This window comes from Zootoca vivipara, chromosome Z2 (assembly GCF_965207765.1).
Source record: "Zootoca vivipara chromosome Z2, rZooViv2.hap1.1, whole genome shotgun sequence".
In the NCBI taxonomy this organism is placed as follows: Eukaryota; Metazoa; Chordata; class Lepidosauria; order Squamata; family Lacertidae; genus Zootoca; species Zootoca vivipara.
Window position 1 is genome coordinate 20529770 of NC_142585.1, and position 18233 is coordinate 20548002.

At 41.4% G+C, this 18233-nt stretch overlaps 1 protein-coding gene across 4 annotated transcripts in view; it reads right to left on the bottom strand.

The window, feature by feature from the left end:
* The window catches only part of DACH2 (dachshund family transcription factor 2), a 303182-nt gene that overhangs the window by 141122 nt on the left and 143827 nt on the right, over positions 1-18233 (bottom strand). For all 4 annotated transcript variants that reach the window (XM_035113844.3, XM_060270328.2, XM_035113842.3 and 1 more), the window contains exon 2: positions 8695-8810. In XM_035113844.3, the coding sequence (XP_034969735.1) occupies positions 8695-8810 (116 nt within the window). The remainder of the gene's footprint in view (positions 1-8694; positions 8811-18233) is intronic.

Sequence of the window (18233 nt, forward strand, 5' to 3'; positions counted from 1 at the left end):
GCCCAAGGCCTAAGATTGGTTTTGCCACTTGATAATTTGACTGATTCACTTGAGTAGCCAGAAGAGGACATTTTCTGCCTGATTTCAGCATAATCGAGTCACCTGCTCCATGATTGCCAAGGCCAAGTCAATTGCACTCGGCTGAGCACCGAGGGTGTGCGATGCATTGCAAAAAAGGAACCTTTGCTGCATATGTGTGCAGAACTATTGAGATGTAAATGATAGTGGAACACAGCCCATTCCCGCATATTAGAAACAGCTTCTTTACTACTATATGAACCTTCTCCCTGGAACACAGTTACTGCATTTTGCTCTCTTAAGGTTGGTTTAGATGGTCACAGTCTAGAGGAACTGAACTAGAGGGGATTGATCACTGTTGTAGCCCAAGTCAGACCATTGGCCCATCTAGTTCAGTACTGTCTACACTGGCTGGCAGTAGCTCTCCAGGATATGAGTCAGGATTGGAGTCTCTCCCAACCCTTCCTGGGGATACTAGTGACTTCCTGCATGCAAGACAGGCACTCTAGCTACTAAACTATGGCCCTTCCTCGTCTAGCTTAGTTGCTTGCTCCAACACACCACTTCTCAATAATATTCTAAAGATTATTTCATAAAAATAAGGGAAATGGTGACAAGAGAGAGAAGTTGCCCATTTAGTAAGACTAGTAGCTCAGAACAGATCCCTTCAACTTGTACAAGAGATCTGGTGAGAAGGATGGGAAATAAGGCTGGATAGAATGGGTGACTCTGCAAGTACTCTGCCTCCTTAATATTTGTTTATGGGTGGTGGTGGTTGTGTTGTTTTGTTTTGTTTTTATAAGAACCAGCAATTACCATTCTGGCACTTATTTGAAGAGGCTGAGGTGGAGAAGACAGAGCTAGACCCAACAAGACCCAATTTAAGAGTCAAATTGTTTAGCTACAGCTGAGCATTTGGTGGTGCTCATATGTCACTATGTGATAATGATTTTAGTAATGTAAGAAGAACCTTTTATTTAGACAAAACAGCTAATGGTTTATGTGTTTATATTACTTGTCTCTGTCACTGCCTTAGCCGTGAGTCCCTTTGGAGACAGTAATAACCACTGGCATATAAAAGAACATTAAGAATCATATCAAAAATAGTTACACAAGCACAACCTGAAACTAGGTGTGCTATCATGTGAACTGCACAGTGGAAGAAAGGCAGGTTATTTAGGGATGTTTTTAATGTCTGATGTTTTATCACCTTTATTATTATCGTTATCATTAATTCTGTTGTGAGCCGCCCAGAGTGGCTGGGGAAACCCAGCCAGATGGGCAGGGTATAAATAATAAACTATTATTATTATTATTATTATTATTATTATTATTATTATTATTCAATGAAACTATTTAACCATGAAAATAATGAGCAATGGGGCATAGATTTAACACTGCCAAAGGTAGCCAATGACTACCAACAGGTCTTCAGCATTTTATAGCAACTGAGCACCTTTGGTCCTCACTGGGCTGTCTGGGCTTCCCTACTACAAACCTTGGGGTTCCTCCAAACCTGATGATACCTCCCTGATGATACAAAATGGTGACATTTTGGCTTCATAGGCATCCATACTTGGCTTATTATTGGTGTATACCACTCTCTGCTTTTGAGGGTAGTAGTCAGTATGAGAAAAGAGGCTAACTCAGAACTATTTTTCTGTTTTCCATCTTTATCTGAAAAGCCCACCTAATCAAGCCTTGAATTACATCATCACAAATTAAAGCACTGTCTCCATGCTTTAACAAATCATCCTCTGGTAAAAACAACAACACCGAAGGTTTAAGCCACCTTAAATTGATTCAACATTGTTTCAGCCTATTTTCTATTTGACATAGGTTCCTGAACGATTTAGCCATATTTTTTTAGAATCAAAGTCCAAACCTAATCTGTTAATAAAATGAAAAGGTGACCTTGCCTAATTTAATAAGTCAGTGCAAAAAATACTCTTTCAACATGCTAAAGAATTCCAGAAAGGGTATCGTCTAGTTCTTTCAGAAGAAGTTGTTCTCTCTTTCCTGGTCTGTTTCTCCGAGCTGTATTTTCATTATTGTTAATTCATTATAATTTTTAAAACCCTGTTTGCAATATAATATTTTGATAACAGCTTTTATTTATGTGACTGGTATTAACAGGCACATATTACAACCTGCATCTTATTTTTGTGCCCAGTGCTGCCCTTCTGCCTTGCAAGGCACAGAGACTAAGGGGGAGGACTCTGACAGACAGTCAGCCAATAGACTCGTTACAAATAAGAAGGCAGGCAGGAGGGGATTGGCACTGGTTGAGGGAGGCTGATGTTGTTGGGACAGTGCCCCATTTCCCCATATGGGCCAACCTCCACTTCATATGAAGAGATGTGTTCAAAGAAGGCAAAAGTGGCTATAACATGGAAATGTAGAATTACGAAGGGAGCCTACGAGTAGATTAGGAATCTAGCCAGGTATGGGAAATCTTAGGTCTCTCTATCTGGCTCTCAGGCCAAACAAGCTTTCCCAGTCACACCCCATCTCCCCAGAGCACATCTCCCAATGCCCTCCTTCGCACCTTCCCTTGAATGTTTTTGCCTAGCTAGTATGCGTTCATGAATTCTGATAATCCTTCTTGCTTGCCTGGATGAAGGATAGAGAAGGGCATGTGAGTGCCTCTAGAAACTAGCCTACTGTAGAAAGGTTACTTTGCTGTTATTTGCTCTGTCCAATTTTTCCTCTGACTCCACCCACCACAGGCATTTGGCCCCCAGAAGGTTACCTAGAAGAGAATGTGGACCTTGGACTGAAAATGGCCTCCAATTCTTGCTCTGGGGTCTCTAAAATCCTATCCCATGAACAAGATTTCAGGGTCATTTCTAATACAATGGTACCTCAAGTTACAAACACCTCAGGTTACAAACACTTCAGGTTACAAACTCCACTACCCTGGAAGAGTTACCTCGAGTTGAGAACTTTGCCCCAGGATGAGAATGGAAATCGTGTGCCAGTGGCGCAGCGGCAGCAAGAGGCCCCATTAGCGAAAGCACGCCTCTAGTTAAGAACAGTTTCAGGTTAGGAACGGACCTCCAGAACAAATTAAGTTCGTAACTAGAGGTACCACTGTATGCACAAAAATCTGGATGATGCAAACCCCACCACCCATCCAAAAAAACCCACCATTACCACCTCCATCTTTTGGTTACTTAAGTCTGACTGAGAAAATGAATAGCTCTGATACTTAACTGCAGATCCCTGCACAATTCATAAATACGTGGAATAATTATTTCCTGGGGAAGTAGTATCTAATTTATTGCATTTTTATGGAGTGTTAGACTAACTTCTTATTTGTGGCCTGTCAAAATAGCAGCAAATTATGGCAAACATAACATTAAATGCTATGCTGTAAAGCAAATATTTATCTAATTTGGGATTCTGTACATCTTAAAAAGCATGATGGCTTGCTTTTCTTATGTCAAAAGCAAATAAACGCCAACTTTGTTCCTCTCAATTGTATGAACTAAAGGGGGGTTTCACTATCAGTCAAGTTATTCTAAGAGCTGCCATTACCACTTAAGATTTTTTATGATAAAACATGACTCTCTTTTATCTTCTAGTCTAGATACCAAGGCAATCCTTAAGCCCACATCCCAATGCAATAACAGACCACAAACTAGCAGGAGTGTTACTGCCTTGGAAATACAATAAATAAATAAATGAGCAACCTATAACTTCCACATCTCCTTCCATAATGTGGAACACTACTATTACAATTGTCATGCTTTCAAAATGAATTTTAATATCACCCTGTCTTAAGTGCATCAGTCCCCATAAATCTAATGTCAAGTGTCAACCAAGTCTTTAAGTTTTTGAGGCAGTGGTTGCTCTGGGATACAGAAGCTATGGGGAACATTACTGTTTTTCTTTGTCCTTTAAATATTTCTCTGACTGGAGGATTTTACTGCAGAGAAAGCTGATACCTGTCAAAGCCCTGGTTTTGCTAAGCAGTTGACATGATTCCAAAGCATCCTCTCCAACACTGTATTCTGGGGAGCTTCAGGCTATGAAAAAAGCTGGACAGAGACTCTAGCACAACTTGTACATGCCTTGCTCGGAAGCCAACCAAACACTGGTTAGTGTACATATTCATGCCTACCATGAGGCAATGTGGGGTGCAAAAAATGATCATTTCACAGCTTGCATTGCATCCTCTAGTCGTCAGCCAGCAGAGTTATTTTAGATGGTCTGGAGGTTACAGCCTCCCACTGTAGGGAAGCAGCCTATGGAGCTGTGTCCAAGTGGCTATATACTTTGGGGATAAAGCTGCTTGATTTCGGGTGACCTTGACTCTGCAGTTGTAGTTCCAAATGAAGCATGCAGTGCCAGTTTGTGATGTGTTGTGGGATCGGTTTCAGCTTATGCAATCAGCTTCTCCGCTACCTACCACCATGCAGGTAACATCATGGATGACATGGGGTCTTAAGTAATACCTGGTAGCAGCAGCAGCAACGACTATGACTAGCTATTCAGTAATTGCATTAAAAGTAAAAACAGCAGCAACGATCACCTCAAGGATTAGGAGTTTTGCAATAAATATGTTTAAAAGACCAAATCCACAGGCTCAATGTTTAAAGAAAGGAACAAGATGTTTAAGGAAGGGTGGGCAGGAGAGGGTGTGAGAGAGAAAGAGACAGAAGTCTTGTGAGAAAAGAGATACTTAAAAATTTGGGAGAAAGGCAGTATTTTCAGGTGCTGTAGCACAATCAACATACCTTGTGAATTCCCTTAACTCGCAGCCCCACAGATCAAAAATCTGCCCACTCCAATTTAGCTTCAGTTGATCAATTTAACTATTACAGCTTGCAGACCTAGATACTATTCTTGAACGACTTTGTTATCAGAGGAAAGTTTAAAACTAAAAATAATCAGATCTTCCTACGATCCCTGCAAGGCATCACTCATGAGCGTGCGATCTGTATAAAATACTTCTCATTTTGGATTAGTTTGAGGGCACACCAGATGGAACACAGGGTACTGTGGGATCTGCCATTTATCACAGTGACAGTGCGTAGGAAGCAACGATCCTCTCACCACAGGGGGAAAGGCAGGACTGCAAATGTACCGTGTTTCTCATATTATAAGACATGTCTTATATTTATTTTTTCCTCAAAAAAACACACTATGACTTATTTTCAAGGGATGTCTTATTTTTTTCCTCCTCCTCCTGCCGCGGCCGGCATTGCTGCTGCGCCTATCACTATGTCTTATTTTCGGGGTATGGCTTATATTCCTTGAATGCTTAAAAATCCTGCTATGGCTTATTTTATGGGTATGTCTTAAAATATGAGAAACAGGGTAGAGAGCAGGAATCAAAAGATGGACTTTGTGGAGTTTGGCAACATTTGTGCTGCTCATTAACTTAATCATATTAATTTATTAGCCACAAACATCAAAGTAATTCGCAGCAGAATTTTTGTCACCGAGAACAAGTCTTCACAGAGACAGTGGATGAAACTGTCGTTTTAAAGGAGTACAGTTTGCTTCACATTTTGTATCATAGATGGCTAAGATGGTACTGTATGTGTCTTGCCTGCCACATGAAGCTGCTGCTTTTAATCGTCTCCACTTTGGGGCAGGTAGCATGGGAATACTGACCAAATCCTGTCTCCCTGATGCGTACACTTAGATGTTTAAAGGTGAGCATACATACAATGCCCTGTTTCACGCATTTGTTGCATTAACAGCATTAACACTAGTGTTTCCCATAGCGCTCTCTCTCTCTCTCTCTCTCTCTCTCTCTCTCTCTCTCTCTCTCTCTCTCTCTCTGTGTGTGTGTGTGTGTGTGTGTGTGTGTGTGTCCTGCACCTTTAATTAGCCGCCAGCCATGGGGTAATTTAACTCAGTCATTACATGGCAGCTGTGAAATATCTTTGACAACCAGTCCCGTTTTCTGCCCTTTTAATAAACGCATATTGGAAGTGATTTTACATTTCCTTCACATCTGCCAATGGAGAATGGTCAAACCAAGGAGAATGTTCAAACTGAGTCAGTCCAGTTCTTCCAATAGTTCAGCATTCTATCCGCAGGCGCTAGCCAGCAGGGGTGGGATATCTAAGCAGGGCAAAATGGTGGTATCCCATTTCTCTTTCAAGCTTTACTTAAGTCCAAACATATCAATCATCACAAGATCCTGGACTATACGACTTCATACTACATTGGGGGGAGGGTTGTTGTATGTTGGAATGGTACACAAACATGCCACAACTCCCTGCAGACAAAAAAACTGAGATCTTCAACCATCAATCTACACTACTCAGGAAGAGTTTGACCACACGGTAACTTCCAGTAAAAGTTGAGATGAATATGCATTTGTACAAAACTCAAAGTCTGAAGAAGGGTTTTGCCCAAAAAGCATGTTCACAACATTGCACGACATTTTATCTGAGTCACAATAATGGCACTGGTATACACTGTGGTATTAGGTCCTTCGCTTTGCTTTGTCTTCAAACAACACCGTACATTACAGCTGTGGGAAATCGCTGAGCTACACTGATGTTTCTCTCACAGAGCTACAGTTTCCTTAAAAAAAAATCCCTCTGGGAATTGTAGCTCTCTGACGGGAATAGGGAACTCCTGACAATTCTCAGCACTTGTAGCAAACAACAGTTCTTAGGATTCTTTGTGGGGAAGTCACAAATGCTTGAAGTGGTATGATGCTGTTTTAAACACATAGTGCATAATGGGGGCTGAGGTATCTCGTAATATTCAAGTGAAATCTACCATCCTGTAGATGCAGGCATTCCCTCTGGGGCAACAGAGAACAAGTCTTTGCCCTCTTGTACATGATACCCAGTGGTGGTTGAACCCCCAGACTAAGGACCTAATTAATTAGCAGCCAGCTAATGGAAGGGCATTTTGGCTAAGCCCTGCTCACCTGTCCCCTACCTGATGTCATCTGATCACTGGATCTTACAGTGCCCTGTGCATCGTGCCCCACCAATAATCAGCTGGTTGTCAGGCCTTGTGAAGCACTGCAGGCACAGCACACTGCAAGACCCAATCGAATGTTCAGCTGTTTGTCGGGGCTTTCCAGGCAATGTGCTTGCCAACATAGTTTGATTTCAAACCAGGACAGCAAAAATGGGTCGCCTGTCATTGTCGAAAATGGGTCAAACTTAGCCCATGGCTGGATCCTGTTACCCACCTCTGTGATAGCCCTCCTAGCACTGCCTACCCAGATGTTCAAAGGCATTATGTGCACATGTGTATGATTTCTACATCTTGCATGGTCTGCCACAGGAAACATTACTAGTGCTACCCACAGCTATCACCATGCATGAAGGTCCTCTTTGATCATGGTTGCAGCACCAGATTAAACCCTGTGGAGGCCCCTAGGCAGTCGAAATCTTTCTCCCCTCCCCCCTTGCAAATTATCTCCTAGTACAGTGGAACCTCAGTTTACGAACACCTCGGTTTACGAATTTCAGTTTACGAACCCATGTGGAACGGATTAATTCACTTTCCATTACCTTCAATGGGAAAATTTGCTTCAGTTTATGAACGCTTCAGTTTATGAACAGACTTCCGGAACCAATTACACCTATGCTTCGGGTTAAGTATGCTTCAGGTTGAGTACTCCGTGGACCCGTCTGGAACGGATTAATCTACTTTCCATGGGAAAGTTTGCTTCAGTTTATGAACACTTCAGTTTAAGTACTCCGCAGACTGTCTGGAACAGATTAATCCACTTTCCATTGCTTTCAATGGGAAAGTTCACTTCAGTTTATGAACGCTTCAGTTTATGAACAGACTTCCGGAACCAATTACACCCATGCTTCGGGTTAAGTACGCTTCAGGTTGAGTACTCCGCAGACCCGTCTGGAACAGATTAATCCACTTTCCATTACTTTCCATGGGAAAGTTCGCTTCAGTTTATGAACGCTTCAGTTTAAGTACTCCGCGGACCCGTCTGGAACAGATTAATCCACTTTCTATTACTTTTCATGGGAAAGTTCTCTTCAGTTTATGAACGCTTCAGTTTATGAACAGACTTCTGGAACCAATTGTGTTCATAAACTGAGTTACCACTGTACTCACAAATATTCTATTAGAATCTGGAGTTGGCAGGAACGTGCGACACACCAACGCATAGAAAGCTTCGTTTCTGGAGGTTTCTCATGCACACACTCTAGTGGGATAGCCTTTGAACTAAGAAAGCTTGGTTGTAATTTTCTTTCAAGACCAAACCAGTATTATTTAAAAGGCCCCATAGGCCGGTGCCTACTCTGCCTATTTGGTAATCCAGCACTGGGCGGTTGGCTTCCGTGTGGCTTCGACAGGGCAGGAGAAAGAATAATTTTTCCCACCCCACTACACTTAAGAGAAGGTATTCATCCAGCCTATGAGGCCCTTAGGAGAGCAACATCCCACCCTGCCTCCGCCTGTATCACATAGCCAAGTATCTAATGGCACTTTCCCTTTAAGGAAATTACGATTAATGAAGAACTAAATCGCAAATCCATTAGGTTTTAGTCAGCACAGCAACACCACACGGGGTTTTTCATGAATGCTCAAAAAATCCAATAGCGTAACCTCTGGTAAAGCTTGAAAAGCCCTGAAGGACAAGGCAGTTAGATCAATATTAGTTTATTTCAACCGCTGTGCAGTACGGAGAGACAGAGCTGATCATCCAATGGATTTTATTACCTGTTGGGGAGATAAGTCCTGGTGATAAGATGCCTGGTACTCCGTGGGGCAGTAGGCGCGTGTTCTCTTGTATTGCAACCCCCAGAGAGCGCTTGGGGGGTCTTCCTGGTCGTGAACTGTTGAAACAAAAGTGAAAATGAACTTTTCAGAGCTCTTTTGTCAAAAGGATTTGCATAGTAATGCACTCTGCATTGATTTTTTAAGGTCCTGAATAGCATAGAGGGCCTTGGCTGTATTCAAAACCAGCTCCTTCAGCCTTAACTCTTTCGGTAACCCATTCTGCCAGTGGCCCTTAAACAAGTGTTGGGGGCGATCTGCTTTTCTGAACTTTGACATATCCTCCAACATTTCTGCAATGAAAACAGGGAAATTCTATTCCATAATAATAATTTTACTATTTACACCCCACACATCTGACTGAGTTGCCCCGCCCCTCTGGACAGCTCTCTCTCTCTCTCTCTCTCTCTCTCTCTCTCTCTCTCTCTCTCTCTCTCTCTCTCTCTCTCTCTCTCTCTCTCTCTCTCCTACTCACAGAAACAAAAGGTTAGGACCTGGTGCTTCTTGTCCATGAATAGACCACATGCTTATGCTGCACTATCCCCTATAATGTCTTTAAAATAGGGGAGGACAGCAGATCTGAATACACTCCAGGAATCCCCACCCCTAACAGACCAACCCACTTCAAGCATTCCTGTTTTACAAGCAATGGGACTTCTCAACTGAAGTACAAGGTTTAAACCAGGCATCCCCAAACTTCGGCTCTTCAGATGTTTTGGACTACAATTCCCATCTTCCCCGACCACTGGTCCTGTTAGCTAGGGATCATGGGAGTTGTAGGCCAAAACATCTGGAGGGCCACAGTTTGGGGGTGCCTGGTTTAAACAAATATAATATATTGTGTATAACAGAAGTGGAGAACCTCAGGACCTCCAGGTCTCTGTATCTGGCTTTTGAGACTCTCCCTGGGTCACAACCCCTCCCCACCCTTCTCACCATGTCACACACCTCACCAGCCTTGCTTTGCACCCTCGTCTGCTGTTGCCTAGCCTGAGTGTGTTCTTGAACTATGAAGATAATGTTGATGCCTGGACGGAAGGGCCTATGTGTAGAAAGCTCTTACTTTAGCACGTGCATCAATTTGCCCACTTTTGCCTCTAGCCCTGGCCTACCTCTGGTGCACTTCCCCTAAATGGTTCCCCATGAGGGAATACGGCTCTCAGGATGAGAAACGTAATCCAACCCAAGCATATAACAACAAGGGAAGGGGCTGTATCCAATGTAGCACTAAGTTGAAGTCACTTAGCAGTATACTTCTTGCACAAGGGGAAAGGCAAGTTCATTACTAATGGTGGTTGCACGATGGATTGCATAACAAGAATCGTCTCTTGCAAAAAAAGCTTCTGCTAGCACAGCTGTTGCACTGGATTCCTTTGTTGTGCAGCCTTTAATTTCTGCCACCCACTAGTCCAACGGTCCTCGTGCTGCCAGACACAGAACACTGGTTGCGTCCCAGAGGCACAAATAAATGGGACACAAACACTGTAACCTGGCCACTAATTGTGATATGCAGGGCAAGTGATACAAAACAAGAAGACTTGGGTCATCAAGCTAGATTTCCAATTAGACCTGCCACCCAAACAGGCAGACACTTAGAACCCAAGCTTTCCTGCAGATCAACTGTGAGCCAAATATGCATCTGGCAGAATTATTAAGAGCTTATGCATGTACACCTAGAAGCTTCACTGAGTGCAATGGAACTAAATCCCAGATAAGTGTGAATAGGATTGCAGCCTAATTGTTAAATCATATATAAAACTACAAAGCCCACATTTCAACTTCCCAGTGAGTGAAATATTCGTGTGCAAAAGCACCTGGAGCCTTTAGTACTCACTAAACAGAACACGAATTGGACATTCCCCCTCCTCTTATTTCGTAGAGAGAACTCCATTCCATCTAGATGAGTAAAGAAGCTTTTTGACAAACTTTGTGTTATACAGCCAACCAGCAACAATGAATGAGAGGTTCATAGCAAGAACCATTTCTCTCAAAAATGATTTCCCTTGTTCGCAAAGAAACGAAAGTTAAATTTCACTCCATCAAGCTTGCAGTAGCAAAGCTCTTTATCAAAAGGAGACACACTCAAGTGGTTAAATGTTAGAAATCTCTGGTACTATTGCACAGAGGTGCCATTACTGTATTCATACTTCCACAAAGAGTGCATATTTGTTTTATTATACATCTGTCTAGACTTCAGATACACACACACATATCACATCCTAAAATCATTCTTGAGTTTACTACTTTAGGCCTATAAACCTTGTCCTTTTTATCTAGATTAATTTTTTAAGTCCCATAGTCAGTGCATTTTAAAAATATACTCTGGGGAGTCCTATGCAATACAATGCAGCAAAACACAATAAAAAAACTGTGCTGTATAGATCAATACATTTTATTGCACAACAGTCCTCGGCTTTGGAGACCTGCTCTTGTGCAGCAGCAACCGAATGACAATATCACTTGTTTTTCACATCACTGCAACATCATACTTACTAAGTGTGCAGTTTTACACACAGCCATCAATGCACACTAACTAAGCACCTTAAGTATTGGGTCATGAGGAAGTGATAAGCTGGGTATCACCACAATGGAACAAATGGAGTGGCAGAAAGAAACTTGAGCCAGGTTGTGTTGAGCCAGAGCTCCCATCACCGGTGACTATTGATCTTGTCTCTAGAGTTCAACCACTTCTGGGGGGCCACAGGTTTTCCACTGGTCTTCTCCTTGCAATAGTCTTAACTAACTATGAGGATCCTGTAAGAACAAATAGCCCCCTTTCCACGTAACTCCAGCATCTCTTGAGGAAGGCAGGTTTTACCCCATTACGGCACCCTTTGCACACTGCTGTATATGACATCTATGTTCTACCATCCACTTCTCCCTGTGACAGGGAGCAAACAGTTAAGCACTATGAGTGGGGGAGAAAAGGTGGCAGTAACAGTTCCTACCCTTCTGGATTTACAGGAGCTCACTTCAACCATCAGTGCAAGTCATGGCTAAAGAAGATATTGACCTGAAGCATGTCTTACAATTGACCTGTGAAACAAAACTGGAAACCAAGCTTGGAAGGAGTGCATGGTTTTATGCAGTGGGTTAATTGACAAACCATAGTAGCTCCAACTCTGCAGAAACCACATGAACCCCAGAGAAGATTGAAATGAGTAAGCAGCTCTATATTATGGCATGCCGGGCAGCACAGGGAAAAAAAAAGAAACAGAAACTTCACAAGCACGTCAAAACTGTGTCTTGCCAGTACATTTGGAAGCCAATAGTATGGTTTTAGGTTCTAAAAATATGGCTTCACAAACCATGGTTTAGTGTGAAATTGAGCCATGTATGCATATACCTTACAGGAGGGGAAGTGAACTTCACTGGAAGTCCAATCTGGCCAAAATGATACGAGAGTAGACTGTCATGTGATAGTCTAAAATTGATGTTTTGCAAACTTAAAAGACAAACTTTTAGAAGCAGTTTGTATGCAAATGGCTGAAAACATAGCTTTCCTGATGGAGGCCAAGGCTCTACTTTTAAAGTTACTAGAATCAGATGTAAATTTACATATTAATCAAGACAAATAAACATGTGGGGATTTAACTAGGAAACAATCTGATGGCAATTTAATCAGCACAGGTTGAAAGGTCCATCACTACCACATCCTGTTGCAGTGAAAATATTGATTGTGTTACTGATTTTAGTAATGCCTTGTTTTGCAGGGTACAAATAGCCATGTAATTATTCTTTAATTGAATGGTGATTGCTTGCTAGTGATTATTAAGGTTGCTTGTGTGTGTGTGTGTTTTGCTTAATTACTAGATTATTTATGCTCAGCAATATAATATAATATTTCATCTTTTTTTCTTTCTTGGGAGGGAGGTGTAGGCTGAAAGACAATGGGTCAGATCATAAACCCACTTCAACTGTGATAACAGAGTAAGTCCCCCTCCATATGGGGTCAAGTTCAGAAGTAATGATTTGTTGGACTTTGGATAAGTCATGTGTCCATGCTCTCCCTTCTCCCCTCTCTTGTGAGTCATCTTTTTAGTTTTTTAATTCACAGTTTCCTGTGACATCCAAATCAAGATTTAGCATTCCCTACAAACCAGGCCAGAATCAAACTATAATTTGGTATCCTAATTCACAGAGTATGCTTCAACCGCAGCTGATTTGCACATCATGAGAAACTGTGGATTAGCAAATCAGGAAGTATTAAATTAAGGTGTACAAGCGATACAACAGGGAGAGGGAGCACACAACTCATTCCTGGTGCAACAGAAATTAACTGGGTTAACTGTGTCTGAACCAAACCAAAAGAATTATAAGAGGGCCCAATTCACACCATCAATTCCTTGTAAAAAAAAAAGCGGGGGAGGGCGATAATGCAACTTGAAGAGCTTTCCACATCATGCATTCTCTTATATATGTGATGTATGTGTGCATATCCTTTCTTTTACACAACACAAAACAAAACTGCTGGCGTAATGAACCTATGAACCATATGTCCATTAAAATACAAAGCCACTCAAAGCCCATCTAGATAAATAAAGTTGAATGTCTTAAATCCTTTTGAAATCAAACATTGGGGAGGGAAGTTAGTTCTGACTTCATGAAGCATGTGATATTGTCATGTACTGAGTCTGACCACTGGCCCAAAACTCTCGCTTCTGACTACCAGTGCCTCCCCAAAGTGGCTCCCCAGGGCCTGTTGGTGTCATGACTGCTGACCTTGGGACCTTGCAGGGCATGGCAGAGGACTCAGATGAAGTTCAGGTCACTTTCATAGGGGGAGAACTGCCAGTACCATATCCAGGTCCCTCCCAACAAGAGGACGCACTTCTACCACCACCCTCAGACTCAGAGAAGGAGTCTCCTGCAGTACCTTCCATGTCTCCACCTTCAAATAAATCAACAGACTGCCTTTTGAAAACCCAACCAGCTCCTTTAGGGCGGTGGAGCCACAGTCACAGTACAGGTCTCATTAGCCCACAATGTTTCAGTTGACTTCAGCTCCCTGCTGGAACAACATCTTTCTACCTCAGCAGGACACAGCTTCAGTCATGTGCTGAGGCAACATCATATACCTACCTTAGTGGGAGAGAGCTTCAGCAATGAAGTTGTCATTATTAGGTACTGTAGAGGATTGCATCCCAATGGCAACATACTGCCAATGACCACAAAGGGAAAGGGGTATTAAAGGGATAGTATATACAAAACACATCAAGGCTCACGTCCTGCCAGGCCAACCACTTGCATTGTGCATAATGCATACTATTAAATTGCACCAATGCAACTGCTTGTGTAGCAACAACTCCCTATGAGCATGAAATGTTAATGCTGAAATGATCACTGTTTAAAGCACTGGGTGGATCTGCAGATCTTTCGACAGTTTAGCTTTAAAGAATTAACATTAGATGTAGCATTTTGTAGGATTAATGGTGGGATACTGTCCCGCAGAAGCTTGATTTCCTCTGGGGGTCTAGCCCTTCATTTAGGCATAATTTAACCTGATGCTCTGCCTTTCATTTTCTGGCCTTCATTAGAGAAACTGAAATAGTATCCTATCCCCCTGAGTGCTGAGAATAAACCAACTGGAAATATATCTCAGCAGTACTTCATGTTTCTGAAACTGAAGTGGATTATCACCCAGCAACATTAACTCAGCAGCCTCCCTATAAACTTTGTGGGCTTGGCAGTTATCTAGATGAGAAGGGAAAGCATTGAATCTCTGAGTGTCAATGAGATATGACACATTCCAAAGTATGTTTGCTACAAAAGGTGATAAATGAGGGAGCCAATATATTTTCCGTTAAGTTTTTTTAAAAAATACTGGTAGCTACCTCATTTTTGACACCTGCTACTTATGAATTAATGCCAGGCAATTTGGCAATCTCTACTGATTTGGGCAGATTTCCACCCTATCCTCTGTCCTGGGGACTCTGATTAGTAAATTACTTGTTGATCGCAGGAACCTTTTATAAGGGGAAGGGTCGTAGCCCAGTGTTGAGCTTCTGTTTTACATGCAGAAGGTCCCAGCTTCAATTCCCAGCACCTCCAGGTTGGGCTGGGAGAGACCCTGACCTGAAACCCAGGAAAGCTGCTACCAGTCAGTGTAGACAATAGTGAGATAGAGTAACCAGTGGTCTGATTCAACATAAGGCAGTTTCCTATGAATGTTTCGTTCGGCAAATTCTCGCACATCTGACACAGTCAAATCCACAACGCACTTAAGCAAAAATCCTCTAAGACAACTTCCAGTGGGGTTTCCATTAGCTTATATAAAATTCATTCATCTCAACCAGGGTATTGATTGAGCTTCTTCTCTCTCTCTCTCTCTTTCAGGCATTTGCAGGGTATAAAGGTAATTCCTTAAGAGCCAGGCGTGTGCTGCTTTACAACAATTGCTTATACAGCACTTCCCCACCCCACCTCCCAAACATTCAAAGTGTTTCTCATTAATTAACAGAGAGATTGTCCGTAAACTCTATAAGAAAACCCACAATGACCATCTCCATTTTACAGCTGGGGAGGGAAATACATCTCAGAGAGAAGCCCTGTTCATGCATTACTCACACTACACATTTAAGTCATATTTAAGCGACATGGCCATATGACTCCCCTAGGAACTGTGATTTGTTAAGGATGCTAGGAACTGTAGCTCTGTGAGGGTGAAACTACAGTTCCCATGATTCCTTGAGGGAAGCCATGTTTGCTAAACTGGTGAAAATATGATTTAAATGAATATTGTAGATGTGACCTATCAATTTACAGCAGCAAAGTCCATAAAGTATTCAAATACTTTTCCATTGACTCAATTTCTTTGACCCAAGCAGGAAAGTATTTACTCTCATGAATTACTTTTCATTGATTTGGGCAATTACGGTAGCAGGATTTAAATCGAATAAAATTAAGACTAAAATGGTGGTTTAAAATATGACTAAAGCTGACATAGAAGAATTGCAACAAGGGTCAAGAATTATGGTGGTAAAGAAAACAAAATATTTGGGAATTTGGCTCACAGTAAAAAATATCAATTTATTTAATGATAATTACCAACTGGTGTGGAAGGAGATTAAGAGGGATTTAGAAATACGGAATAGATTAAAGTTGTCATTTTGGGGTAGAATATGAGTGATAAAAATGAATATATTACCTAAGATGTTATTTTTATTCCAAACAATTCCAATAATTAAGGGAACAGGACAATTCAAAGAGTGGCAAAAGGTACTTTCAAGATTTATCTGGCAGGGGGGAAATCCAAGGATGAAATTTAAACTGTTGATAGATAAGAAAGAAAGAGGTGGATTCTCTGTGCCAGACTTGAAACTCTATTATGAGGCATCTGTCTCTATGGGTTGAAAGGGTGGATTATATTGGAAAATACAGACTTATTAAATTTGGAAGGATATGACAACAGATTTGGTTGGCCCTCTTATCTTTGGTATGACAAAGTTAAGGTGCATAGAGGTTTTACAAACCATGTGATAAGACGATATTTATAAAAAGTTTGGGAAAGGAATAAAAATCTGTTGAAAAGGAAAACACCATAGTGGAATCAGTGGATATCACCTGTGGAAGTACTAACGGTAAAGAAGTTGAATATGGAAGGGAGATGGGCCACTTATGAAGAGATCTTAATGAAAACTGATAGGGGTTGTAAATTAAAGCCGTATGACCAAATTGAAGATGTCTTTACAGGTTGGTTGCAATATCATCAAGTAAATGATGTGTTTTTGTGTGACAAGAAAGTAGGATTTGAAGATAAAAAAATCTAGATTTCGAATCAAAGTGTTGGAATGAAGAAGTAAATTATTATCTAAAATGTACAACTTTTTATTGGAATGGTTTACAAAGGATGAATTGACGAAAGAAGTTATGATAAAATGGGCAATGGATTTTGAGCACAATATCGAGTATGATGCACGGTTAAGATTATGGAATGAAAGTTTAAAATTCACAGCATGTCTTACCTTGAAAGAAAGCATAATGAAAATGATGTATAGGTGGTACCTAACACCGGTCAAGTTGGCTCAAATGTATGGGATGAGCAAGAGAACATGTTGGAAATGTAAAGATAAGGATGGAGACTGTTACCATATGTGGTGGTCATGTGCCAAGGTTAAAGCATTTTGGGAATTGATTTACAATGAGTTGAAAAAGATGTTTAAATATACCTTTCCCAAAAAGCCGAAAGCTTTTTTGCTGGGCTTGATGGGAGAGGAAATAGCAAAGGTAGATCAAATATTATTTATGTATGTAACAACTGCGGCGAGAATATTATTAGCCCAAAAGTGGAAAATACAGGAGGAGTAGCAGACAAAGATGATGGATTATGCAGAACTGGCAAAACTGACCTGCAGAGTCCGAAACCAGGACGAATTAAAATTCCAAAGAGACTGCAGTAAATTCATTGACTATATTAATAATAACTGTAGAAGCTTGAAGACACTAGCGGGATTGAAATAAATCCTACGACGTGGACTTGATTTAATAAGACGAAACTGTGAGATATAGACTGGAAAAGGGAAAACCGGATGGCGGGAGGGAAGGAAGTCATAAGCTCGGCAGAGCGGAGGGGAATGAGATTGATTGATATATGTTGGAATTTATTGTTTTTTGTTTAAAGTGAAAATTTAATAAAAATTATTTTTTTAAAAAAATTACTTTTCATTGATTCTCAAATTTGAAAATCCAGAAATTCCTGTTTACATGAATGATGACAGCTCAATCTGAGAGGCAGGGCTCAAAGAACAGAGAGATCTACAGTTCAAATGTAGTACCATTGGAGGTCAGTTTCAATAGGATTGGTTCATAAGTATATCCAAATGGAATGCAAGGGAAAGGATGTGACGCGATGAGCATTTGAAATATTCTTTGGAGCTTTATCCCTGCAAAAGGAGTACACACGAACATACACACGCACATTACTCCTCATTCTACAAGTTCTTTATCTGCATTTTGACCTCAGAACATTGTTCTCTTCACTTGGGCCTTACCGCACACATTTCCACCCTACCAAATGCAGTTAAACTCTATGTGACCTTCTGAGTGTTTAGGAAGATAAAGAAACTATGACCTCTCTGCAACCCGATTCTGTCTCCTCTCAGCATTGGCAAACTGATCACTTGTCTAACTATTGAACCACATTGTATTACTAACCAGATCAAAGGCAACAGCAGGCCAATTCAGCAGCGGGGTGGGGGCGGGGAGTCAACCATGCAAAATGAGTAATTAACATTAATCATACATGAAGTTGTTTAAGCAGATAACTAGAACCTGGTCACCATAGCAACCCTCATAAAATAGGGCTTCACGCTAATGCTCGGACTCTCTCCTTACCACATCTTGTGGGAACGCCAGGCCGCTGTCTCCTCTTGACTTTAACAGACTAAAGTGAATTACTGTTGAGGGATGACCAATGGTATAATGACATGGTGCTTAGCTGCATACCACTGAGGTTTCACCCACAGCTTTGGAGCCAGTTTGCA